General features: G+C 43.2%; 1 protein-coding gene across 4 annotated transcripts; it reads right to left on the reverse strand.

Annotated features, from left to right (window-relative positions):
- Positions 1 to 273: 273 nt before the first annotated feature.
- On the reverse strand, positions 274 to 26466 carry rpgrip1 (RPGR interacting protein 1). Of its 4 annotated transcripts, none has more exons than XM_028983800.1 (28): positions 26285 to 26466; positions 24090 to 24267; positions 23960 to 24013; positions 23730 to 23847; positions 23404 to 23609; positions 22939 to 23044; positions 22480 to 22611; positions 22300 to 22405; positions 22178 to 22201; positions 21877 to 22023; positions 21584 to 21657; positions 21239 to 21441; positions 21060 to 21166; positions 20873 to 20923; positions 20548 to 20727; positions 20336 to 20453; positions 17941 to 18453; positions 11047 to 11153; positions 10444 to 10789; positions 9889 to 10058; positions 9185 to 9415; positions 8956 to 9040; positions 7118 to 7215; positions 5874 to 6063; positions 5696 to 5780; positions 5092 to 5213; positions 2597 to 2680; positions 274 to 773 (listed from the first exon to the last, which is right to left on the reverse strand). In XM_028983800.1, exons 2-28 carry the CDS (start codon positions 24172 to 24174, stop codon positions 517 to 519), a joined length of 3999 nt encoding a protein of 1332 aa, XP_028839633.1. In that variant the 5' UTR covers positions 24175 to 24267; positions 26285 to 26466; the 3' UTR covers positions 274 to 516. The 4 variants fall into 4 exon arrangements, with proteins under 4 accessions (XP_028839633.1, XP_028839625.1, XP_028839642.1 ...); XM_028983792.1 differs by having other exon boundaries at positions 22480 to 22614; XM_028983809.1 differs by lacking the exon at positions 2597 to 2680 and having other exon boundaries at positions 22480 to 22614; positions 26285 to 26462.
- Positions 26467 to 27637: the final 1171 nt, after the last annotated feature.

Consider the following 27637-nt stretch of genomic DNA (forward strand, 5'->3'; position numbering starts at 1 on the left):
TCCATTGTCTTCCTTAAGCCATCCAGGCGTGACATAGCTGATGAAATGGTGACTAGCATGTATGTTTTGGTTCAGTGAATCACACATGTACAATGTTCATGCCTGTCTCTTTTTATGATTGCAAATGTGTATACTGTATTTTCCTTTGATGTCTGTGTGTTGCTTTATATGTGATATATTTCTACAACATTCACCAACATTCAGTGGAAAACAATTCAGTGGCGTTAAGGTCAAAAGTTTCTCCAAAGGGAAGTAGAGATCCATGAAAAAAACTACAGTAGCGAATTACATTTAATTTGTTACTGTCCGACCTTCGATACAATAATATAATGAGAAACAGTCAAAACATCTTAATCATATATTTCTCATTCATGTTTTATCAAGCTAATCAGTTGGTGCTGGTAATCCTCAAATAGGACATGTTTTTTCTATAGGTCTTTTTTCACCTAATAAATATTAAACCAACATTGGTATGAATGAGCATTGGAAAATAAATTTAAAAAATGGCATACTGTTTTAAAACAAATCATCATAATCAGTCACTTGAATTACTGCATGTTGTTTTGACACACTTGGCTCCTCCTCTTCTCCATTCTCTTCCTCCTCTTTTTCCTCTTCTGATTCCACTGGTCTGCTTGTAACATCCTTCCCAATTTCCTGTTGTCCTTTTCTTTGGTGAAATTCCCTGTATATCCCAGTGAGAGCTGTGGTTGCTTCCAGGGATACTTTCAGTTGGCCCATAACTTCTCCATCTCCATTCATATCACTGACAACTGTGCATGGAATTTGACATACAGCATTACATGGAAAATATTTTTCAGGATATTATGTGATAAAGAGGATGTAAAAGTATGACATTCAGAACACAAATACAATTTAATCTTAGAGACATGATGTGCGAATTCAACAGGCAATGCCACATACCTTATAATACCACCAATTTATGTTGTTAATGAGTAAAGGTTTTAAAATCACTGCCCTATCTCTTAAAATTACTATTATCATTTTTCAATTATTGCAGATAGCTGAGATTTCTAAACTCCTGGTGAGACAACAATGTCGTGTTTTAGATCTCTGGACACTCAGAGACTGATAAGATCAGCGTTTCCTTCATTTCTGTTTTGTGCGTTTCGAAGGGAAAAGCTGTTTTCAGACGGAAAGTGGCATGTGCTGCCACAAGGTTTGCACTTCATTGCAAAAAACAGCAAGTTGCTCTCAATGTGCTGCACATGCTGCAAGTCTCAGCACAAATAGTTTTCTAAAATCTGGGTAAGACTGGGTAAATGTCGTGTTGTTGATAAAATCAGCTTTTCCCTCTTTGTGTGTGTGTTTTGTTGCAGGACAAAAACTAGCCTGCTTCAATGCTTTGTCACAGCGGTCAAATAAATACCGCTCTTGCGCCATGGTTTCAGAGCATAGCGCAGCACATGCCACATTTGGTCTGAAAGCGCCTGAACAAACAAATTTCAACTTCGACTGCAGTGCACACGCAAGGCTATGCGAAACACTAACCATTGCACATGCATGTACGGAATTTATCAGGCAAGTGGTTCGGATTCGGCACTGACAACCGCTCTTTCACTACACAAGCCATTGAAAACAATGGAACACGTGCCAACCCCCGAGTGATGAATGATATTTAATTCCATTTTTATTCCGATGACATGCAAATCTACCTGCCCTAAAAAAGACACATAAAAGCTTTTTTAACCATTACTTGACTGCCTGGATGCCATAAAAGAATGTATTGCTTTGAACTTTTTACATTTTAATGAAAGCAAATCATAAGTTTTAAATTTTAAGCCTAATGCCACCATCTTGTGTCCTAAATTGGACCTTGGTTCCCTAGAGTCCTACTCTACGTCCTCGGTACGCAACCTGGGAGTAATCATGGAAGGTGATTTTAAAATGGACAAGCAGATAAGTTCTGTACTCAAGTCAAATTTTTCTCATCTGAGACTTTTAGCTTAAGTTAAGCCACATTTTAAAGATTTTGAGAAGGCCATACATGCTTTTATTACATCGCGGCTTGACTATTGCAACGCTCTCTATTTTGGTCTCCCACAGTCACTGTTATCATGGCTTCAGCTGGTCCAGAATGCTGCAGTGCGCTTGCCAGTTCATTTTCGACTTCAATTTAAAATCTTATTGATGGTTTTTAACATAACAGATCTTGTTCATTTTCAGCCAACTCTGAGATCCTTAAGATCAAGCGGCAACGCCGTCCTCCACGTCCCCCGATCTCACCTTAAGCAGAAAGGTGACAGAGCCTTTGCAATTGCAGGTAGGAAAGTTAATTAAAGTTAATTAGGCTAGGGAACTCAAATTATATAGCAGCTAGTGATGGTAAGGCAACTGAACATATTTTAATGTTTTGTATTTGTTTGAAATTTTAATGCGTTTTAAATGGTGAAGAGAAAATATTAATAAAGACTAATCTTTGTTAGAATGATTATGCCTCAGCTTGAGCAGTGTTGGTGCTGTACAAAGGGTGTGATCCAGCTTGAAGGTTAGGCCTTCTTAGACTTGAGTCTGCTTCCACACTTCACAACAGCTGTACATTGTTACAATCTCTCATTTTCTCTTCAACACTTACAGTATTCATGCGCTTGTGCTTTTACGATACACCTTCCCACATGCCAAACTACAATTAAAGTTTTCTCGTGAAGAAACTGTGCTTCTGTCACATACAGTGGGGCAAAAAAGTATTTAGTCAGCCACCAATTGTGCAAGTTCTCTCACTTAAAAAGATGAGAGAGGTTTGTAATTTTCATCATAGGTCATTTTGTCTATGAGAGACAAAATGAGAAAAAAAATCCAGAAAATCACATCCTCTGATTTTTAAAGAATTTATTTGCAAATTATGGTGGAAAATTAGTATTTGGTCACTAACAAACAAGCAAGATTTCTGACTCTCACAGATGTATAACTTCTTCTGTAAAAGGCTCCTCTGTCCTGCACTCATTACCTGTATTAATGGCACCTGTTTCAACTCATTATCAGTATAAAAGACACCTGTCCACAACCTCAAACAGTCACACTCCAAACTCCACTATGGCCAAGACCAGAGAGCTGTGTAAGCTGTGTAGACCTGCACAAGGCTGGGAAAGCCCTCGGCATAGCAGCTGATCCCACCCACCCAATGCAAACCTTCTTCAGCCTGCTGCCATCAGGGAGGAGACTGCGGAGTCTCCAGGCCAGGACCAGCAGACTGAAGGACAGCTTCACCCATCAGGCGGTCAGGAAACTCAACTCCCTCCCGGCTCTGCCCCCACTCCCCTCACTCCCCTCTTCTGCTCCACAAACTTTCTGAACTCTAAATCACACAAACTGACCATGCACCAGTCACTCTGTGCAGCTCTGGTCTGCCATCTACCTCACTTTCACTTCGTCACTTTAAACTTAAAACTCTGTTGCACTATTGGTTTTTGCACTCTCCTGATGTTGCACTCTCCACCATGTGCCCTTATTTGTATATGGTGTTTTTAAAAATTGTATATTGTGCCTTTCTTTTTAAATTGTATTTATACTCTGTATTCGTTACTGTTACTGTTTTTGTATTTAATGTTATTTTTATGGGTCAGAGAGTAACGTAATTTCAATTCTCTGCATGTCCTGTACATGTGGCAGAATTGACAATAAAGTTGACTTGACTTGACTTGACTTGAAAACTGAATCTACAATAGGTAAGCTACTTGGTGTGAAGAAATCAACTGTGGGAGCAATTATTAGAAAATGGAAGACATACAAGACCACTAATCTCCCTCGATCTGGGGCTCCACGCAAGATCTCACCCCATGGGGTCAAAATGATTACAAGAACGCTGATCAAAAATCCCAGAACCACACGGGGGGACCTAGTGAATGACCTGCAGAGAGCTGGGACCAAAGTAACAAAGGCTACCATCAGTAAAACATTACGCCGCCAGGGACTCAAATCCTGCAGTGCCAGATGTGTTCCTCTGCTTAAGCCAGTACATGTCCGGGCCGACCTGAAGTTTGCTAGAGAGCATCTGGATGATCCAGAAGAGGATTGGGAGAATGTCATATGGTCCGATGAAACCAAAATATAACTTTTAGGTAAAAACTCTACTTGTCGTGCTTGGAGGAGAAAGAATGGTGATTTGCATCCAAAGAACACCATACCTACTGTCAAGTATGGAGGTGGAAACATGATTCTTTGAGGGTGTTTTTCTGCAAAGGGACCCAGACGACTGATCCATGTAAAGGAAAGAATGAATGGGGCCATGTATCGTGAGATTTTGAGTGAAAACCTTCCATCAGCAAGAGCATTGAAGATGAAAAGTGGCTGGGTCTTTCAGCATGACAATGATCCCAAACACACTGCCCAGGCAACGAAGGAGTGGGTTCATAAGAAGCATTTAAAGGTTCTGGAGTGGCCTAGCCAGTTTCCAGATCTCAACCCTATAAAAACTCTTTGGAGGGAGTTGAAATTCCGTGTTACCCAGCGACAGCCCCAAAACATCACTGCTCTAGAGGAGATCTGCATGGAAGAATGGGCCAAAATACCAGCAACAGTGTGTGAAAACCTTGTGAAGACTTACAGAAAACGTTTGACCTCCGTCATTGCCAACAAAGGGTATATAACAAAGTATTGAGATGAACTTTTGTTAGTGACCAAATACTAATTTTCCACCATAATTTGCAAATAAATTCTTTAAAAAATCATAGTTGAGGTATACCTATGATGAAAATTACAGGCCTCTCTCATCATTTTAAGTGGTAGAACTTGCACAATTGGTGGCTGACACTCACTCAGCTTCTGCATCTATAATTATTTCAGTATCAGCCAATCAATCAGAAACTTGAGTCTGCAATAAAATTGCTATTGGTCCATCCCTAGTTAAAACCTACTACCATTGTGTCCCTGAGCAAGACACTTAACCCAGGGTTACTCCAAAGGGACTGTTCTCATAACTGCTAATCAGTATTGAAATCACACAGGAACATAAACCAAACAGCGTGTCTGTGTCTAAAGTTGCATAACATAATTTTGATGAAATATTACCTAACTAATAAATCCTTTATTTAAATTTGAGGTGTAACTGAGTTAGAACAGAGAAGTACTCACTGTCAATCTCTCGATCCATGACATCATTTCCTAGCAACTCTTTGAGGTCCAAGAAAGCATAGCCAACATCCACACACTCCTCATAATCATTCAGTGGCTCACTAACCACAGTGAACTTTAACCTGCATAAAAAAGTTAGTATGAAGGCTATAGCTTTCCATATGCATTTCCAAAGACTTTGACTCAGACTCAAAGGCTTTTGTCTCACACTAAAACAACATATTGTTTGATTACCATATGTACTCCAGTACAGCATCATGGAACGATAACTCACTTAATATTCATTGTTATAATCTACAGTATTATGGAGTCCCTGGCCCTAATGAGAATGTTCTGGCAAGAGGCCTGCAGGTTCAAAACAGATCACCTGTGAACGGAACCAGGAGTGGTAGTGGCCTAGTGGGTAACACACTGGCCTATGAATCAGAAGATCACAACATCACTAGTTCAACTGGTACTGTTTATGTACTGAGTGTAAGTTGCCATAGTGCTGGAAATACAAACCAGTTTGAGTATAAAAATATATTGGGCTGATTGGTACATGAATAGTTCACATCTTATTTCAACATGTGAACTCTACAGCCAAGATCAAGCTAGCACTTACCTGCCTTGGTGGGGGTCTGTTCCCTCAAGAATTGTGTAAAGGTACTGCCTTAAAGGCCCAGATTCTGTACAGTCCACATAGATCACTGAGAGACAAAGAAAACCAAATTGTTAAAGAAGCAGTATGTTATTAATATATTAAGTAAGTGCACATTTATATGACATATATAAATGATGACCTCTTGTAAAATTGTAATGAATCTCTTCTCCTTTGGTTGGTTTACGTAAAGACATGGGAGTCTCTGTGGTTTCCATAGGAACACCCAAAAGGCAGTATTCCACATACACACGTTGCACTGACTGGTCCAGTGCAACCTGGGAGGTGGGGTCAAATGAAAGTGACAGGATCTCCACCCTTAGCTTGTCCCCCTTTGGACAGAGAAGAAAAGTTAAGTTGGTTTCTACTATACTTCTTGTAGTAAATGTCCATAATTGAAGAAAGTATTGCTGGATGGAGGCAGGTCAAACTTGTTGTCCGGTCTTGTATTTCTCTTTGGATAGTGTAGTTTATTCATTGTAATTACTAATGCTTAACTGTGAGAGTCCTGGCAATTTGAGAGAAATTGAGGTCCAATAAATATGCTTAAGACTAAAATATACAAGTGCAGGCACTGTACTTCAGAACAATGTACACCATTATATAGTATATGGTCAGCACAAATAACAAAAAATTCATAATTTACGTACTGCTTTTCAATTCTGTTACCTTTTTCGGAATTTGTACAGAAATGTAGCAATCTACACTTTTTTTTTTACTCAAGCTTTTGCAGTTACTCAGAACAGAAAAATACCCACCCATACCTCTCATGCTTTTGTACATAATTAACAAATAAATAAACAAAACAAAAACAACAAAGGCTAATTAAATTATATTGTAGATCATAAAGAACTGTCATATTTCCAGGTTCCTTTTAACAAAGGCAAGAAATGGCTGTCAGGTACTATACATTTTGAAGAGCGTCCTTTTATTCCGAATTTACTTTCCATTGTCAAATGGAAATATATATCTGTGGGATGGTTGGAACTGAGCTATCGTTCCATTTTAATAGCACCAGTCTTCTTGCTATAAGAGTTACAAATCCTACAGTATTCGGTTAAGGAAGCGGCCTCTGCCAAGGTGCCATTGAGGTGCCACCGAACAAAGTACCATCCACACACACTGCTCCCCTGGTGCCTGTCATGGCTGCCCACTGCTCACCCATTGTGATGGTTAAAAGCAGAGGACAGATTTACAGGGGCAGTGGTTGCCTAGCGGTTAAGGAAGCGGCCTCGTAATCAGAAGGTTGCCAAAGGTGTTTGTTTACATCGATCGCAGTCTGGGGTAATATTCAATATAAATTTTAGCACTCTACACTTTAAAAACAAAACACCAGAACCACCCATTTAACCCAAAGACCAAAACATGTGAGGTGAATGCTTGTACCTTTCTCCATTCCTTTGAAATTTGTGGGATGACAATGACATCACTGTCACTAGAAGCCAGGGATTCATCAGAATCAATGAGTTCACTTTCCTCATGACCTAAAACACATGTATAAATTCTTCTTTTGATTAACAAACCTATGATAATACAGAATCTGTCACAACCCCGACTTTGGTCCCACCCAGCAGAGGGGGAGCGGACATTCCCAGAAGAATCAAGCACCAACCTAACACAGATGCAGCCTGGACCCTATATAAATCCTCATTCATAACTGTGACTCCACTCTATGCTTCTGCCGATTTCCATGACTTATACCATTGTTCCTGACTTCCTTTGTCTCTGGCTCTGAGTCTTGACTCTTGGATTATGCCTTGGACCTTGATTGGCTGGTTCCTGGAAACAACCCTTCCTCGTCTAACAATGCTCCCTGCTCTGCCCCATGACTTTGAAGGACTGCTTTCTCACTGCACCTTTTGCTCGAACAATGTGCACCTCCGGGTTGTTCAACAGATATTCCTTAACATGCCCAATGCAGCTTGAGGTTACAGGCCAGTTAATTCCCCACAAGGCCCAGGTAGCCTTAATCATCACCAGCATGATGGGGAACATGAATGGGACACCATCCTTTTGTAGACAGAACAGAAGACTTCTCACCCTGCAACAAGGCACAAGGTCAGTCACAGATTATGCAGTTGAGTTCTGCACCCTGGTCATCCAAAGTCAATTGGCCAGTAACACTCTTCCTGCAACATTTTACCACAAGCTGAGAGGCATGTAATGGTAATGGTAAGCCATGACTGGGGAGAAGTGTTGGAAGGTGCTGGCAACAGACATTGACCACAGACAACAGGAAAGGTGCCATGAGCGCTGACCAACCTCTGGACTCTGGGTCCCAGGTCATCCTTCCAGAGCCATGCTTTGGTTGAGCCATGCTTTTGGGAGCAGCCTACAACCTTATGGACCTGGGCATGGCACAACGTTTCAGCTTCCCCTGCAAACTGTGTGAAACAGTTTGAATCTGCCATCAAGGGTCTGGATGGCTAACCCCTGGTCACAGAAACAGTTTTGCACCCCCCTCGTTGCACCTTTGTGTAGCATACTTCAGTCCGTCGAGCTTGTGTTGGTAGACCATTTCACCAAGACGGTCGGCTGACAGCCATGCCGACCATGGAACAGGTGCTACTCGAGGTTCTCCGGCACCATGGACTGCCAGAAGTCCTCTCAGACCAGGGCCCCCAATTAATTGTTGACTTCTGGAGGCAGTTCTGATGGCAGTTGGAAGTGCTAAGCCTCACATCTGGCCTCACCCCAGTCCATTACGCAAAAGGAGCACATCAACAAAGAGCTGGAAAAATAGTTATGGTGTTATTGCTCAGCCAACAATGCCTACTGGTCTTGCCACCTCCTGCTGGTTGAGCTCACCCATAACCAGCTCACCATGACTGCCACGGATCTTTCCCCTTTCAAAGCCCAGACAGGCCATTGCCCAGCATGGCTCCCGGAAGCATGGATCCATATTCCAGGTCAACCATGAAGCGAAATTCAGATCATCGGCAACAAGTCGCCTTGATCTGCCCCACTCCGGCGACCAGACCTGAGTTTCAACCAAGAGTCTACTGATGCCCTCTGATGCCAAGAAGCTGATGCCCACAGAAGAACTGAGCACCAAACTGAACCACAGAAGCAGCCTGGACCCTATATAAATACATTGAGGATGGATCAAACCCCTTGATACACCATCTCACCCACCTCACTTCCTTCAATGTGTCTATGATTGCACACTCCCCCACAACCCCTTACAGAGTACTATTTGAAAACCTAATAGAACAAAATGTTACCAAATCCATTGCTTTCCAGGTCTTTGTTATCTCCCTGTTCTTCTAGTTTTTCGACTTGTTCTTTCCACCGTAACACCTCTTCATTCTGGACATTAAACAAGTTTGAAAATACATCAGCCAGCAATATGCAAAATAGTACAAGTCTGAAATATCTGAAAGTTAATACATGCATTAATATTTCGGTATACAAGTTAAAGGTAATTGATATATGTAGTCATGTGTTTCTCACCTGTGTGAGACTGTCCATCTGAACTATGTTCCCAGATGACTTGTGATTCTTGTCATAGTCATGTGACTTTACCATTATGTTTTTATGCAGGATTTGTTGGTGAGAAGCAGTGTCTTCTCTCATAAACTGTGTCAAGGTAGACAGGATTTTCTGTTTTGCTGGCAGTTGAAGCCCTTGGGATGGTTTTGCCTCAGTAGGCTGTCGAGCTTTAATTGTTGGTGTTGAATGTGTCTGAGAAAGAAAATGTTTTCACATGAGATTAGCATTATAGTGTATCTCCACTATAATTTAATCATTTAAAAATGTGATAATTATTAAGCACTGGGATAAAGCAGTATTACAACATGCATGCCTACTTATCATTTACTCAATGGCACATTAAAAGACAGAATAGACAGGAAAAAAATATTGATATCAAAGAAAAACATACACAACTGGCTACGTTTTTAGAATGTAATTGAGAAAGAATTTTGTGGAGATTTCAATTTCTGATTCACTACTGTACAGAATATTGTATTATGAATTCATTAGTTTCGTTAGGATTTGGAATTTGCACCTTGAAACAATAAATATTTTTTCAAAGTAACTGTCTCAAAGTAACTGTCTCAAAAATCTCAAACCAATTGTTTTCAATATGACTTCCATACTACTACAAGATCTTCAAATCAAATCTTTTACTGCTGAATCTTCCTTCTCAGAGTTACCTTTAACCTCGGTTTTGCAATTGGCCTTTGCTCAACAGCCATCTTGCTCTCAGGCATACTTTCTCTCTCCATTGATCTGTGATCTGGTGGTTGGAATGGATACTTCCATCTCAGGGACACCCGGACCATTCCCCTGGGCACACCAGCAGAGTCCCGCAATACGTAGTCACCTAGTTTAAAAGAAGCATGTAGCTTAATTATTTTATTTATATTTGTATTAATCCCGAAGGAAATTGCTTCTCTGCTTCCAACCCATCACCCTTGTTGAGCATAGGGCAGCCGCGAAAGGCGCCTAGGGAGCAGTGTGTGTGGACGGTACTTTGCTCAGTGGCACCTCAGTGGCATCTTGGTGGATCAGAACTAGCAACCTTCTGATTACAGGGTCGCTTCCTTAACCGCTTGGCCACCACTGGCCTATATCTATATTATTTTGTTGGACATAATTTTACCCCATTTGAGTCTTCCAGGCATTTACAAGTAGTATTGGAATATCACTTGAAACACAGTAGAGAAACATAATTTTTGGTTTTATTTTACTCTGCCTACCATCCTCACCTCTGACTGGTCTACCAGTTGACAGGGCACGCAGTGGGATGGGTGTCTTAGCCAAATAGGTGGGAGGAGTCTCTTGCTCACTCTCATCAAAAATGTACACCCAAAGGCTGGCAGCACGTAGGTACTTGCACAAGTCCGTTGTGACTGCTAGTGGGTATATGGTCACGTCATTAAAAACAGGATCGGCACTGCAGGGCACAGCTGGAGAGGTGTGGGGTGGCAAGTCATAGAGTCTGTATGTCAGGTAGGCATCAGGAAGTAGTCCTGGCCAGCGTGTGCTGAGGCCCACACAACGTTCCAGCAATACCTCCAGCTCATTTGGTATTCCTCCACCATAATCCAAAGCCTATAAAATGATGAATTATTATCAGTCTTTAGTATTATAATATATATTATAGTACAGAACACAGTGTTTACAACTTGCTAAAGTATGTAGAAATATTGGTTTCATCCGACTATTTTCTTGAATGATAATTTAAGATTAAACATTTAGGATTATGAAAATTACCCTGATGTGAACACTCAAACATATAATAAAACAAATAAATAATAATGAATAGAATGATGAGACTATAAGTAAAGTATTATGTCAATGATGCATACCTCTGATTGTTTTTGTAATGGTTCCTCCATCATGGGATCTGAAGGTTCAGCAGGAGGATACAGACGCACCCAAAAGTCCAGGACACCAAGTATCTCCCCATTATGGCCTATCCACAGTAAAGAATGTAATAGAAATGTATTACCATCAACGCCAGATTTAACGTGTAATATCAATTTATGTGTAATATCAACCAGTGGCAGCCTGTCAATACCAGTCTCACATGAAGTAGAAGATCATAGAAAACATGAAAATTTAAAATAGAAGAGCTACACATTATACAGACTGAAAGAATTGTGTATAATCTTTATTCAAGTGTGGTTTAAAAATGTTTTAATTTACCAGGACCGAAAGGTTGTGAGATATATATTTCCTGTTCTTTTGAGGCACAAAAATCTTCACCATAGGCTCATGCTATAACTGGTACATGTGCACTGGAAACCCCTCCAATGCAAAGTAGAGGAGAAGCCCTCCTACAAGACCAAGGTTACAGCTCCAAACCAGAAACTCTCCGCAGTTCATCGCTGTCCCAAGCAGATCATGGAATTTTTATCATGGAGAAAATAAATTTAGTTTCGTCCTTAAAACGTGAACCATTTCACAGAAGAAAACCACAAGAAAAACCAAGAAACGCCGCACAGCGAGCCCAGATGAACTTCAGAGATTAGCTACAGAGCATACATTGATAAAACTGTTTTTCTCATGTTTTATATTGTATTTATAGAATAAAACTAAATGTTAATTTTACTCAGACATATTCCTTTAAATAGCAAAATAAGAGAAACTAAGAATTTGGTAGAGTTATCTTAATTTTTTCCAGAGCTGTACATATGAATACACTACCAGTCAAATGACCATGTGTGTGAAAGAAAACCCAATGTTGTGATGCCTCAGGGCTCAAGTGGGAAGAAGGCGTAGAAGCAAGGCATCTCCTGAAAAGGGGATTTATTATAAAGGAACATAAACAAGGCACGAGGGCCGGAAATAAGGAATACAAAAACGAAACTCAAACAAACCTGAAGCGCATGGTATTAAGACCAGGAAATATAAAGCAAGACACAAATGGTAAGGATTTCAGTGTCCACATTAATACTGCAGCCACGACTGGTGGCTGTCTACGGCATTAAACCGTTGATTCCCTGTTGATTCCTATTGAGCAGGAGCCACCAAGACCTGCTAGTTAGGCGCATGAGTGCCTGCTGTGTGTGCCCAGCGGCCTCTGGGCGTGACAGATGTAATAATATAAAATTGATCAGAGTGAATGTGTAGACATTCTTCATATTGTAAATGACTATTGTAGCTGAAAAAGTTTTTTTTTAAAGGAATATTTACAAAAACATTCAGAAGCTTAAATTCTGCAAACATTATTGTCTTCCAATAGCACATTATGTTTGCTAAATTTAAAAGGATAACTGATCATAATAAAACAGGGGTGGGCAAACTTTTAGGCTCAGGTGCCAGATAAACTTGTCAGACAGACCAGGCCAGCACCAGATGCATACATATCAGACATTAACATAAAAATGCCTTCACTTCAAGGCTTGCTAGACAAAGAAAGAGAAGGAAATGAGTGGGTAGCATGTTACATTTACATTTACGGCATTTATCAGACGCCCTTATCCAGAGTCAGTAGTTACAGGGACAGTCCCCCCCTGGAGCAACTTAGGGTTAAGTGTCTTGCTCAGGGACACAATGGTAGTACGTGGGATTTGAACCTGGGTCTCCTGGTTCATAGGCGAGTGTGTTACCCACTAGGCGGCGATAAGTATTACATTGGGGTTAAACACAGTTCAGTGTATGTGGGCTGTTAGGCACGTCTCCACTGCGTGGTGCCAGAGAATAATGTTCTCACTAGTCAGTAAGTAAAAATGTGCATGTTGTACTCTTAACTTCAACTACCAGCTACAACTAAAAATAAAAAGCTGTTATTCCAGCCAGAATGAGTGAAAGCTTGCCACATTATTCAAATGTGCACATGCACACAGCTCTTTTACATTGTCAAGAATATGTCACACAAACATTTATTAACATCGTTGTCTCACACCCCAGACATTGCTTTCGTTGCCAGTGCAACCAAAACATAATCGCCAGAGGCTAGAGACAGAGAGGGGTGGTGCTACAGAGTGTGATCGACTTGGGCTTTAAGTCTTAAATTGTCTTTCTCTCACAAGGTTTTTGTACCATGAGACATGGTGACGAGTGGCAGCACCGGCTGAAGTCGGACAAGATATTCTGTGACAGCAGGAAACTGAGTAAAGTCTGGATACCTTTCAATTACATTGATAATACAAAGGCATACAAAGGTAGAGCATGCAAGGTAAAATCTCATAAATTAGGGTGACCAGATCTCCTCTTTTCCCCACCCCTGCAACTACAATGTTCACAATCAATATTCAATTTTAGTTTACTTTATATTTCGTTTGAAAGAGACCTTCAAATCAGATTGAGGCCCCGTCCACACGAAAATGCTTTACTCTGTCCACACTGGAACATTATCTGAAATTCTGTTATACACCCGGAGAGACAGAGAACGGTCCCAACGCTGTTTGAACCCCCCCGAACACTCTGTAACTCCCCTGTCTCAACCAAAGTGTTCTGTTGCGAGTCTACTTCTCCTCCGGTGTGTGCTAAACTGCCAGAGCACACCTTTGTTCTCCCTCCATGTCTGTTCATTATAAATGTGCACCATAGAGAGGATTTCTTGTTTTTGCCTTATGAGATTCTGCAGCTGCTGCAGCACAACCACGGACGTGTTATCCGCCATTGTTGTTAGATGCATTCGGGATATAGGTCAGTGTCAGGATTGCCTGCAGCTGGGCTCCACACCGGAATCCAATCCTGACGCCCCATAAATGCCGGAAGTTTACGCCCGTTCGGGGTCGCTGGCATTTTCGTGAACTTCAGTTGGTAACACTGCTTATAATTTGAGTTCTGGCAATCGCCACACGCCTACGGGTTAGTTTTAGTTTATCTGTATTTAAGTTAAATTGTTTTCGGCCACCGCGCCATTGTTTCTTTGTATTTCTTTGGTTATTGTATAATAAAACCCCCTTCCCAGTATGTCAGACCTCTGCGCTTCCTTCCCCCGTAAGTCCGTAGTCGTGACAGAATGCCAGCGACCCCCCCCAAAAGCGCAGAGGTAAAAAGCAGAGGAGAAGAAACGCCGCGAAGGACGCAGCCCGGCGCGGCGAACGCGGACGCCAGGGGAGAGACGCGCCGCCCGTTCTGGTGGAGCGTTTTCTCCCCGAGAAGCCGTGGTACGCGGCGCCGCGTGATGACGTCACCCCCGGGAAACTCCGCGAAACCCGGAAGCGACAACGTCGGCGGGTGAGTGGGCGGAGCGAGGACGTTGGCGTCGGCAGCAGCGAGGAAGTGACGTGGGCATCGAGCGCAGAAGATGCGACCCCCACGATCTTCGGCATGTCGAGCCAAGAACTCTGCGCTCTGCTGGCAAGGCTTCCTGTGGACTGGGACGACGACGAGAGCACGGGAGACGAGAGTTGGGCTCCGCCCATCGCGCCAGTCTGCGATCGTCGCAAGGTCCGTGGGGACCCACGTCACTTCCAGGGGGGTGAGAAGCGGCAACAACGGCGGCGTTCCTCCAGCGAGGAGGTGGGCAGCCTCCAGCCCGAATGGCCAGAGTACTGCCCATGGGAGCTTATCGCGCCATGGGTCCAGGATGTCCGCAGGGTGGACGACCCTCGGAGTCACCGGTGGGAGGACACGGATGACGAAAGCGATGATGACGTGGATTTTCGGTGGGCGGTCGGTGCCGGGATGGCTCCGCCCAGCGTGCGCGTCCGAGATCATCGCGGCGTCCGTGATGACCCATGTGACTTCCGGGGGTACGAGGTTGACACGGACGACGACCAGGATGACGCCGTTTGGGCAGTCGGTGCCGGGATGGCTCCGCCCATTGCGCCCATCCAGGATCGTCACGAGGTCCGTGGAGACCCACGTCCCTCCCAGCAGTGTGAGGAAAGCTGGTGGAAGAGGACGACGGGAGGTCGCCAGCCAGCAACTGCGCTGCCGGGACTGCCTCGCAGGGAATCCTCCATTCCTGCTCCAGTCGCCGACCCGCCTTCCCTCTGCCCGGACGTTCCCCAGCGAAATGGCAGAGCAGCACCAGCGTCCACACCTGCTGGAGAAGACGTCCACCCCCCTCCACACCACACACCTACCACCATCTCCAGCGACGTGCCCAGCCCCGTGTGGGACAGCCCAAATGTCCCGGGACCCTTCAGTGGGGCAGCAGACACAGACGAGATCACTACCATCCTCACGTGTCTGACTGGATCAGCATGGGGCTGGAGCACAACCCTCTGGCAGCAGGGAGAGACAGACAGGAGTTTTCGGGACTTCCAACAGAGACTGAGGGCGGAGTTTGATCGGCCTGAGCCAGGGATCGAACTCTGCCCCTCCACCACATCCAGTGCCAGTCAGGATCCGGGGCAAGAAGACCCAGCACTGGTGGGCGACGAGAAGGTCGCTCCTCCCGAGATCCTGGCTGTGCCCCCTGAGGAGGTCCCGGAGAGCCCAGAGAGGGAGCCAGACGACCCTCTCTTCTGTCTGTCTCTGTCTGTGTGTGTCTGTGTGGCATATGTGTCCGTATGTCGCCCCCACTTCCCCTCTTTGTGTCCACCAGATGGCGACCCAGCCGCGGAGCCGAACCCCAGGGAGGAGGTTCCTGACCCGAATGTGCTGGTCCAAGGCGAGGTGGACAAGCCCCAAGGTACCCCTAAGTCCAGCCGGGGGGGGTGCTCCCCCAAAGAATTTTTTGGGGGGGTGCAGTTCGGGTTGGGGACTCCTCCTGAGGGGAGGGGAGGTGGGGAAGCGATGGAGCTGGGTCCTCCGGTAGCCAGTGAGGAGGGCGGGCCAGGCATGGGCGCCATAGAGCCCCCGGGTAGGCATGAGGACCCAGCTGGGACAGGCAGGAAGAGGGCCTGCTTGTCCCAACGGACGCAGAAGGGGCTAGCCGGATGGTCTGGCAATGCCCCCCCCTTGGCACCAGGGCCGTGCAGCGAGAGGGGCTGCATAGTCCCAGAAGGCACCAGCCTGGGGTGCCGGGAACAGTCGCCGGAGGCTCTGGGACAATCTCCCTGCGCGGTGCAGGGGGTGACACAAGACGTGTCAGAGGGGACATGTGGAGACAGGGCCCACACGTACCCAGATGGATCGGCCCTGATTATTGTGTGCAGGTACGGGAGTCCGGGGCCGCCATGCGGGACCACGCCGGGGAGCCAGGCCGAGGGTCCGGGGCCGCCAAGCGGGACCACGCCGGGGAGCCAGGCCGAGGGTCCGGGGCCGCCAAGCGGGACCACGCCGGGGAGCCAGGCCGAGGGTCCGGGGCCGCCAAGCGGGACCACGCCGGGGAGCCAGGCCGAGGGTCCACGCCGGGGAGCCAGCCCGAGGCACCGGGGCCGCCACGCCTGACCACGCCGGGGAGCCAGCCCGAGGCACCGGGGCCGCCACGCCTGACCACGCCGGGGAGCCAGCCCGAGGGACCGGGGCCGCCACGCCTGACCACGCCGGGGAGCCAGCCCGAGGGACCGGGGCCGCCACGCCTGACCACGCCGGGGAGCCAGCCCGAGGGACCGGGGCCGCCACGCCTGACCACGCCGGGGAGCCAGCCCGAGGGACCGGGGCCGCCACGCCTGACCACGCCGGGGAGCCAGCCCGAGGGACCGGGTCCTCCAAGGGGAGGATACAGCAGGGCAGGAGCCCTGTGGTTGCCGCCGTCCGCCCCGCCGCCTCCACTGATGGTACTGTTGGGGCTCCGAGGACGTAGCCCTTGGAGGGGGGGCTCTGTCAGGATTGCCTGCAGCTGGGCTCCACACCGGAATCCAATCCTGACGCCCCATAAATGCCGGAAGTTTACGCCCGTTCGGGGTCGCTGGCATTTTCGTGAACTTCAGTTGGTAACACTGCTTATAATTTGAGTTCTGGCAATCGCCACACGCCTACGGGTTAGTTTTAGTTTATCTGTATTTAAGTTAAATTGTTTTCGGCCACCGCGCCATTGTTTCTTTGTATTTCTTTGGTTATTGTATAATAAAACCCCCTTCCCAGTATGTCAGACCTCTGCGCTTCCTTCCCCCGTAAGTCCGTAGTCGTGACAGTCAGGTTGGAGGTCGGGCTGAAGCTGCTATCAGACCGAACACAGCATTCGCTTGTTTTATGTTGTGGGCAGTGGCGGTTTTTGATATGGGTGACATGGTCCATTGCCCAGGGTGGTATTGAGGGCATCTGATATTTTTTTTACGTCTAATCTCGGAATATAATGACTTTATTCTCGTTATGTTACGACTTTAATCTCATCCACCATTTGCCATCCACATGGTGATGCGAAGAAAGAGAAATTAACTCTGTAACCTGTTTCAGAAAATTATTGTTCTGGGCTCGTGAAATGCCATTTCCATGTGGCCAGATTGAATAGAAATTTTAGCATTTTTGTTGAAAAATGTTCTTGTGTGGACGGAATTTGTTATAAATTAAATTTCACAAGCAACACACTAACCTATTTTTGTTTTATACAACCTGCAGCTTCTGGGTTCTGGATAAGAGTGTCTGTCAAATGCTGTAAATGTTACTCTATGGATTAGAGCCTGTGTTTTAAATTCTAAAAGAGAATCTAATTATTCTAAACAATTTTTGTGGGTAAACTCACCATCAGGGCTAATTTGACATTGCCAATTCAGATTATCTACTTTCATGGCTGCCCACTTCTCACCAAGTGTGATGGTTAAATGCAGTTGACACATTTCCTTGTGTGCACCATGTGCTGTGCTGTTTCACAATGACAATCACTTCACTGTCACAAAAGATTTTTAGCGTAGAATAGATACTGAAATAGTTTTTAAGTAGCTTTTTTGTTTTCAGTTTGTGTGTTTACTTACCAATGATATTGGCTCTGCCATTCAGTTTGTGCCCCATGCTCTGCAAAACTCCCAGCAGTGAAATCTGTGCTCTCCCAAAGGTTACAAAATGCACCCCACCAACCACCTGGTGGAGTTCAGAGGTCATGCTACTTTCTTTCCCACCCAGGATATTCAGGTCAGAGGCAGAGAGTCCATAGTGTGAGGTAAAGCCATAGTTTGGTTGAAAACCCGAGACCAGCGGTGTAGCATGAGTCTCAAAGTCTAGAAGAGCATATGTGCAAAAGGTCACTACGTCCTTTGTGCCATTTCCTTTTGCTGTAGGAGTCTGCCCCATAAGTCTCAGTCCCTGAGGGGTGAAGGATGCTCCCTGGAGATGTATCTCCAATAATGACTCCCCTGCAGAGAGCTGAGAGAAAACAGTGTTGTCCTCCATAGGCTGTACCATATCATGGTCCCTTTCTGTCCAGGTGTACTGCACTGGTATTGTCTGTTTGTAGCTTTTGGGACTGTAGGCCAGTTCTCTGTGCTGAGCTGAAAAAAAAGTGAATATCGTCAATCAAATAAAAATTCAGAGATCACAGAAGAATTCCTGAGTACTACATGAATTAATGTGCATGATGCCTTTTCACCACTTTACTCCAATGTCAAGAAAAAGTGTGTGAACCATTTTGAATTCCATGGTTATCTACATGAATTTGTCATCATATGTGATCTAATTCAAGGGTACCCTAAGTAAATGGTATTGACATAAAATGGCTAAAATCTTAACACAAAATTATAATATTTCATATATTTGTTCATAGATTTCATGTCTTCACAGTATTCGTATTCATAGCGGATCAACCCTTCCACATTTTCTTATATTACAGCCTTATTACAAAATGATTTGAATTAATTTTGTTCCTAAGAATTATACACACAGCACCCCATAATGACATGAAAAAAAGGTTTACATGGCAAATACATAAGTATGGCTTGCAATTTGGCAGCAATTACAACTTTGATGCCACAAGCTTGGCACACCTATACTTGGCCAGTCTGGCTCATTTCTCTTTGCAGAACCTCTCAAGCTCCATCAGGTTGGATGGGAAGCGTCGGTGCACAGTTATTTTAAGATCTCTCCAGAGATGTTCAATCAGATTCAAGTCTGGGCTCTGGATGGGCTACTCGAGTACATTCACAAAGTTGTCCTGAAGCCACTCCTTTGATTTCTTGGCTGTGTGCTTAGGCTCAATGTCCTGCTGAAAGAACCATTGTCCCGGTGAAGAGTGCTCTAGAGCAGATTTTCATCCAAAATGTTTCTGTACATTGCGGTCATCTTTCCCATTTTCCTGACTAGTCTCCAGTTCCAGCAGCTGAAATCCCCACAGCACGATGCTGCCACCACCATGTATTGTTCTGGTGTTGAGCGATGCAAGGTTTCAGGATTCAGCATTTGAACCAACTTTGAAGCAAACTTTCGATTATGGGTCCACTTACTTAGCCACTAGGCCACCACAATGGTCAACCACTAGGCCTCTAGGCCAACCAATGTACTGCAGAGAGCTCAGTTTTTCAAGGCATGTTACCCTGTCATCACAAGAGAATGTCCAAAACCCATAAGATCATTAAAGGTCAGAGAGTTATCTGCACCATTGTGACCATCTCTTCTGGTAACAAGTCAAGTTCCTGGTCCTTAGTGAAACAACTAGTGAAACAAACACTGTGCTGGCTTTAGACAGAGACTCGGTAGGAAAGGCGATCATCTCCCTCTGCACATCCCCTTTTGGACTGCTAGTAGATCCTGTCTTCTCAGAAACATGTACTTCAGACAAACCACATTTCTTGGACTGCTCTTTTTCTAATTGCACACATAGACTGGTTCACACAATGCATTATATCCTGGACTTCTAGCTCCCAACACACCTTTCTTTTGTATTCCACCTCAGTTGAAAGCCCATTGGAACCCACACTCACTGACATTCTACCATAATATCTGGATTACTGGATAGACACCATGTGTCTCTCTGGATGGATAGATGGATGGAGCTTCCTCGCCGCCACCAGTTCTTGACGTAAGCGGGTCACCGGCCTACATTGTCTGATCCCTGCTGGACACACACTGCTGGAGGGGGCAACTCCAGTACCTAGTGGACTGGGAGGCCTACAGTATGAAAGAATACAGTTGCTGGCATCCTGGACAACACTCGAATCTATGCGATTTATCGGCAGCATTGGGTTTTTCCTTACTCCTCTGTATGTCTGTATGAGGGTGAGCCAAACGCTCACCCTCCAGCCCTTGTGCTGCTGAACACCACCGCATGAGCATGCTTACTGCATGTCAGATTTTTTTATCCTGAAATGTTTATCCTGATGAAACAGACAAAAGTGAATACTTTCATCTTTTAGAGAGTGAAGAAAGTAATCGACTTGCCTTGTAGAGTTATAATTTGTCTTGTCCTGTTATTCAACACATGTTCTTTCTCCATTATCTTCTTCTTACTCTCTTGCCTTTCTCTCTCTGCTTTCTCAACAACAGTTTTTAACTCTGCCTTGGATAAATAAAGAAAAATACAACAATCATAAAAAGTGTGTCAGTATTTGAGTCCAGATCCCTTTTCTTCCAAACTCTCTCTGTGTGGCTACCTGCAGGTCATTGGTGAGCCTGTGCTGCAGAAGAAGCAGATCTCGTGTCTTCTGCAGCTCCAGCACGGTCTCCGCGTGGGATGCCTCCAGTCTAGTCAGCTCACGAACTTCGTCCTTGGCTTTCTCATCAAAGCTCAAGAAATGCATCTCCTTACAGCTCTCCTGCTGTAGCCTAAATGCCTACGACAGAGAAACCAGAGCAATAGTGGTATAATTTGTCAACAAAAAACTGTTTCATAGGCGAGTGTGTTACTCACTAGGCTACTTCCTCATTTATGAAACAACTTGCTGCCAAAATTAGGGTTTTTGGCATATTCAAAAATACCTTGATTTGAAGCAGGGTCTCACTTAGTTCTTCCACACTCATATCGAAGACCTTGAAAGAATGGTAAGAAAAAACATAATATAAGGGTTCGACTTTAAAGCATCAAATTACAGTAATCTATTTAATATTTAAATAAATAGTGAGTCAGGTAGGCATTCACTATGTGAATGTGGATTCAGTTGCCTACCTGAATCACAGAGTCTAGTTTATCCTGTAGTGATGTTACTTCCTGTCTGTGTTGCAGCACTTCCTGCTCCAATTGCTGATATTTCTCTTGTAGCGTTTTAGTCCTTTCTGTAATAAGTAGTCAGATGCAGTCAAATAAACAAATGTGATTTGCCGCTGTATTATCTCAAATTATTTCACCTATTTCTCTTTCTTTCTCTTCATTTATGCTCTCCCTCTCCACTAACAACTTTTCATGTTCCTCCTTCAACCTCTCCTTCTCTTCTTTTTCTCTAACTAGCTTCTCTTCAAGAAGCTGGATTTCCAGTGTCCTCCTCTTCTCTTTCACTTTGTCTTTGTCACTTTCTTTGTCTGCATGTTGATCCTGATAGGCTGACAAGGCACTGGTTGAGACAGACATGATATGAAGCATGACAGTCCGACTTTCATAGTGACTCTCTTTGATGAAGTGTTGATGAACTAGAATTACATGATCTCAGTACATGTCATGTCTGAAGGAGAACATACTAAATCTGTGCCACTCACCTTTCTAAAAGTGCATCATAACTTTGCTTCAGTAGATTCCGCTCTCCTTCCAGATCTAACACTCTCTCCTTAAGCTGAGACAGATATGGTATTATTTGATATGCAATTAGTAGGTACCATTATAAGTATACATACATTATGAATAAGTTATATTATTCAGTGTATACGGTCTAAATATCACAAATATCCTGAAAGCAGTCTATTATAAGGAAATGGAGGCAAAAAACTGAATGGATTAATGTGCTGCAGTCTAAAGTTTGTATGAATGCTGAAATAACAATATACTGCAGTACCTCTTCCATGACTTGCATTGAAAGTGTGATAGTAGTGAGTTGACCCTCCAGATTCAGATTTCTCAGTTTTTCCTCTTTCAGCTGCTCGCTGAGCTCTTCTACTTTCTCTAGGAGGGCCCCTTGACTTTCCCGCAGTGACCTTTGTCCCTTTCACATACACATTAAATGTTTTTGACTTTCTTTATTACTGCATGAGATTCCTTAAAATTTGTATACTTTAACTGTGCATGGACCTGGGCATATTTATAATAAAAACATTTCATAAGGAAGCAATCAATTTATATAGAAGGTCTGGCATTACCTCTTCCAGTTTGGTCTCATATGCCTATAAGAACACATACATACAATTGAACATACATACAGTTTGATATATGTTGTTACTGATTGGTGTGTTTACTATAAATAACCATAGATGAATCAAACCTCTTGTAGCACATTGAACTTCTCCTGTATTACCAACAGGGCTGCGCTCTTTTCTGAGAGCTGCTTCTGAAGTCGTATCACATCTACATTTTCTCTGATGGTCAGTCTGCATCAGTGACATAAAACATAGTCCAAAAGAGGGTCCAGTGTATGTTGTGTTGTGTGTGTGAATATTTGTACCTGTGTCCATCTGCCTGTAGTCTCCTCATTTCTTTCATGGCTCCCTCCTTCTCTTTTAGTGTATTACGAAGAGACTGCGCTGACAGCTCCAACTCTGCCATCCTGACCTGCTGGCTTTCTATCACAACTGATCTGCTGAAAAGGAACAGAAGAAAGTGCTGGTAAAGATGCTTCCATTTACCCTGGCAATCACAGTTCCCCAATGCAAGTGCTATTTAAGTACTAGAGTAGTGAAAAATTAAAGTGGTTATTTTGCCATGTGTTATACTCTGCACACAATGAAATGTGAAATGTGTCCTCTGCATTTAAGCCATCACCAATTTCAGGTGTTCAAGGGTACCTCAGTGGAACCTTGACAGGTGGTGGATTCGAAACTGCAACCTTCCAGTCGTAAGTCTACTTCTTTAACTGCTTATACAGTATGATGTGATGCTATCATTACTTTGTGCGTTCACTTACAATCTTTCAATATCTCCCCTGGTTACTTCAAGAGAGCTTAAGCCATGGTTCAGTGGGGCTGTATGCGCAGCATGACGGATTGCTGTATCACTTTCTAAAACTCCACCTGGATACAAAAAAAGTCATTAGGTCATTTATACATGATATTTTAGAAATAACATCTATAAATCATAGAATTTTTGGATTTGATTGTTAAATTGAGTTTAAATTGAGATAAATTATTTTCTTTTCTGTTTCTATTCTGTTCTATACTGATTATATTTAACGTTCTGCAGCTATTAATGGAACCTCATAGATCAGTGGCCCCTGCAGCAAAATTGAGCTGAAGCTTTAGTTGACAGTCCCATGGACGATAAAATAATCTTTCATTTTGAATCTTGTCTGGTCATGTGTCATAACTAATATCTACACAATTTCCATTCCTAATAAATGTTTATTTCTTTCTTTTTTTTCTTTTTGTATTACCTCTTTGCTGTCGGTGGGAACCTCTGCTGCCCATTTCAAGTATGTGTTGCCTGGCCATACTCAGTTTGTTTTGCAGTGTTTCTTTCTGGCTCTCTAGGCTCACAATGCGAGTCTCAAGCTCCTGGATGGTTTCTTCCATCTCCCTGTCCCTACCATGTGCTGATCCAGGCTTGCCTTCACGCAGGCGAATAAGACGTGTGGACATTCTGTAGTGGGAACGTGAAAGACACATGTTTTTTATTATAATAAATAGTACATTAAAATGTTATTATATTGCCATGGTTCTTACAAAGATCTATCAGCAAAAATATGTTTGTGAGTGAAACCTTCGAAGCTTCTGCTCCTGGGTCCGAGAGTGCTGCCTTAAGAGATTATTCTCTTCTTGCAAGCGAGTGCATAGATCTTCCAGCTGCTCCCGTGGAATACGGAAAACACGATGACGATCTGAGAAATTTAAGAAGAAGGAAACATTCTGAAAGGAAATGCATTCTTCTTTATGACTCTGGCTAAATTATTGATGAAACAGTTGTGTAAAACAACATTTACCAGCTGTTACCTTTTATCTTTAAAACCTGAGGCCTTTTCCCGGTCCTCATGTCTCGAGTTGAGTCTGATATTTAAAAAGATATAAATTCTGGTTAATATCTATGCAGCAGCCACAGATATACACACAAACACAAACTCACCCTGCATGATCGGCAGTAGTGCTCCTCTCAGGCCTACTTCCCTCACTGGGAGATCCCCTGCTGTCTCGTCCACAACCAGTGACATCTTAAGGACTCCAAGCTAAAGTAATGATATCATCTGAGAAGTGATTTCATTGTGGTTTGAAGACTCATGGAGCTGTTGCTGGCAATGTGCTTCCTATAAATGGCATAGAAACTAGTTTGAGCACAATGGCATGCAAATGAACTGAATTAAGCAAATTTAAAACATGTAATTATAAAAATTTGTCAGAATAATTGTCAAAGGAGAGTTAATATGTTGTTTAGGTCGTTGATTGGGGCATTCCGCGCTGTAATGATTGTGTCCTCCGCAGTATTAGCAGAAATTCTGTTCCTGTCTTCGTTGTCGATCTTGGGTCCTTTCACCACAACGTGGTGAAAAAGGCCCAGCAGCGTCTCTACCACCTCAGACGACTGACAGACTTTAGACTGCCCTCCAAGGTGCTTAGGAACTTCTAATCCTGCACCATAGAGTGCATCCTGATAGGAAACATCTCAACCTGGTTTAGGAACAGCACCAAGCAGGACAGCCAAGCCCTACATACAGAGGGTGGTTCGATGAGCTGAATGCATCATCTGTACCAAGCTCCCTGACCTTCAATCAACCTACAGCACCTAGACTCTTCTCTGTCTTGGCCCCTCGGTGGTGGAATGAACTTCCCCTTAAGGTCAGAACAGCTCAGTCACTGAGCACCTTCAAACGACAGCTCAAGACCTTCCTCTTTAAAGAATATTTAGAATAAACCAGAACTGATCACTTCATTGATGGTAACTTGAAAGCACGTTGTAAGTCGCTCTGGATAAGGGCGTCTGCCAAATGCCTTAAATGTAAATGTACAGCAAGCGGTGCTGGACCAGGGCCAGGAAGTTAGTGAAGGACCTCAGCCACCCCAACAATGGACTGTTCTCTCTGCTGCGATCAGGGAAGCGCTTCCGCTCCCTGAAGTCCAACACAGAGAGAAAACAATTTGGAAACAAGTCTCAGCCCCTAACCCCAGACCTCATCCCGCCATTACCTATTAAACCAGAACACTGTCTTCCTTCACTCCGCTCTCTAAATCGGACATGTCTAAACTTCTCCAGTCAAGTCACACCACCACCTGCTCCCTGGATCCCATCCCCTCACACCTCCTTCCATACAACCCACCATAACATCTGCTATGACACACATCTTAAATTCTTCATTCACAACAGGAACATTTCCCACTGCTTTCAAACAGGCTGTCATTGATGTGGAATATATTTGTGGGATGTGGAAAATACCATATCTCTGTATGGTATAGTATTGCAGTAAAAAGACAAACTGGTCACTTATGGTCAGCATGTTGGAACATAAAGGAGTTGTACCATATAGCATACAATTATAGCACTGTGGAAAAGACCTTTAAACCATATTACTGTAATTTTACAATGATTTCATTGTTCCTTCACCATTCACAAACATAAAACCAAAAATAAATATAGATGTGTGCTGCGTCGACATGAGGTGCTGGCAATTTTCCAAAATGTGCACAAGTATGTCCTCAGGCTATCATGGATATGTTATCAGTAGACAGTGTTCAGAAGTAACGGAATACATGTACCAGCATAAGGTATTTAGAATACCTAATATGAGTAACTGTATTTCGTTACAGTTACATTTTAAATGAGTGATAATCAGAATACAGTTCCTTTTTTAAATAAATGGATTACACAGCTGTCTTTTTCTTGTGCAAGGCTACTTTTTATTTTAACTAAGTGATGGAATATGTTGGTGACCATAACAGTAAATACATTTCAATGGCATATTTTATGTCTTCCACTTTTCAGCTTTATGAATAAAGAAATGGTTAGGGAAAAACAGGGAATTGTATATAAACAACCCAGTTGTATCATATTCACATTTATTTCTGTCATATCAACCCATTACATTTTTCTGTGTCCACTAAGCTACTAAGCAATGTTATGCTAAATTTACAAAAGGTATGCAAAAAAGAGAGGCATCAAATATGACTTTGTGTAAGATATGCATTAAAATACATAACAATAGATTATAATAATATAATAAGGTTTTAGAAATGTTACTCAAATAGTAATCTTAAATTGTAACTGAGACGATGCTTTCTGAAATCTACTGCTGATGACTGCCTAGTGGTACTGTTCTCTTATTGTCTTACCTCTGTATTCCATCTCATATGCCAGTTATGACTTGATTGAAGTATCTTCACTGCTGTTGTTATGTGTTAGCCTGTGCACGATTTAATAGAGAAGTGGTTTGACTGTGAAGAATGTGTAGCTTCTTGTGAGCAGCAGGTCAGAACACGTGTCTGTTGCTCAGATGATCCTTAATCCCTCACAATCCCCCATCCCCCTTCATTTCAAAGTGTGTATACATTTCAAGAATGTATTGTCTTGTTTGTCTTTCTCATAGAAAACTAAAGCTGGTTGTTATCTCTGTTATTTTGTGTATATTTGTGTAATTTTTTTGTTAACAGATCATATATGCTCAATATTCCCAAAATAAATACAATGTATTTTTTCTCAATGACTCCTCAGCATGTATATTCAGCATTTAGATCTGATGACAAGGCGGGGCATGTCTCTCTCTGGTCAATATGATTGGTACATTAGCCAGGAAAGACATGGAACAGTCTGGATCAGTATTAAGCAGATTAACTGTGTGGAAAGGCTTAGATAAGAAGGGATGTGTGTGTGTGTGTGTGTGTGTGTGTGTGTGTGTGTGTGTGTGTGTGTGTGTGTGTGTGTGTGTGTTGAAGAAAAACATTCATTTTATTTGGCAGTTTCCGAATATCATATCCTGTTAGCACAGTCTTGGCTCTTAGGATTATAAGTAACAGGCAGACCACAGTTTAAAAGAATCATCTCTTTGTGTCATAATAAAGTCCAAAAGCATACACACATAGGTTGAAGTGCACCCTGCTGTGAGTTGAAGCTCTGTCCTGTGCAAGTCCCTGTGCAGCAAAAGTGTTATTTCAACTCCCACAGTGTTAAATTCAACACTATCCCAGACTTTATATAATTCTCACAAGTTTCCAGTTAATTTAATATTTTGAATAGTGTTAACATTTTAACTTTATGTTAGTGTTAAAATCTAAAACTCATAATAAAACAATAAAACAATGAACCAATTTCATAAATTCTCTATTTGTGTCATTCTCTAATATCTATTGTGTCCATCTGTATTTACTTATAACACATGCAATTAAGTGCAATTATGACTCCTGTATTCAATGAAGACCCATGTGAAGTCATCTTACCCTACAGAATGAAACTTGAACAATTGGGCCTGCCCTCAATGCCCCAGGACTGTCAATTGTTCCCAGTTCATGCTGGATGCCAGTGAGGATCGTTACATACGATAAGCACTTTGTAGGTAAAAGTGCTTTGTAGCACATTGTATATTGTATAACTATGACAAAAAAGATATTATTGAATAAAACAATTTTTATTCCAATCCTGCCAATCCTGCTCTGTATTCAGTCCCACTAATATTAACTTAATTATAAGAA

The sequence above is a fragment of the Denticeps clupeoides genome, chromosome 1 (assembly GCF_900700375.1).
Source record: "Denticeps clupeoides chromosome 1, fDenClu1.1, whole genome shotgun sequence".
NCBI classification, from domain to species: Eukaryota; Metazoa; Chordata; class Actinopteri; order Clupeiformes; family Denticipitidae; genus Denticeps; species Denticeps clupeoides.

What these genes read in the sequence shown, in the direction of transcription:
- rpgrip1 (XM_028983792.1), bottom strand. Translation starts at nt 24,174, where the DNA reads ATGTCACTGGTTGTGGACGAGACAGCAGGGGATCTCCCAGTGAGGGAA. An exon ending in AGGGGAGATATTGAAAGATT is followed by an intron (nt 22,615 to 22,938) that starts GTAAGTGAACGC and finishes GTTCCTTTTCAG; the next exon opens with CAGATCAGTTGTGATAGAAA. An exon ending in TGGCAGAGCCAATATCATTG is followed by an intron (nt 11,154 to 17,940) that starts GTAAGTAAACAC and finishes TACTGTGGATAG; the next exon opens with GCCATAATGGGGAGATACTT.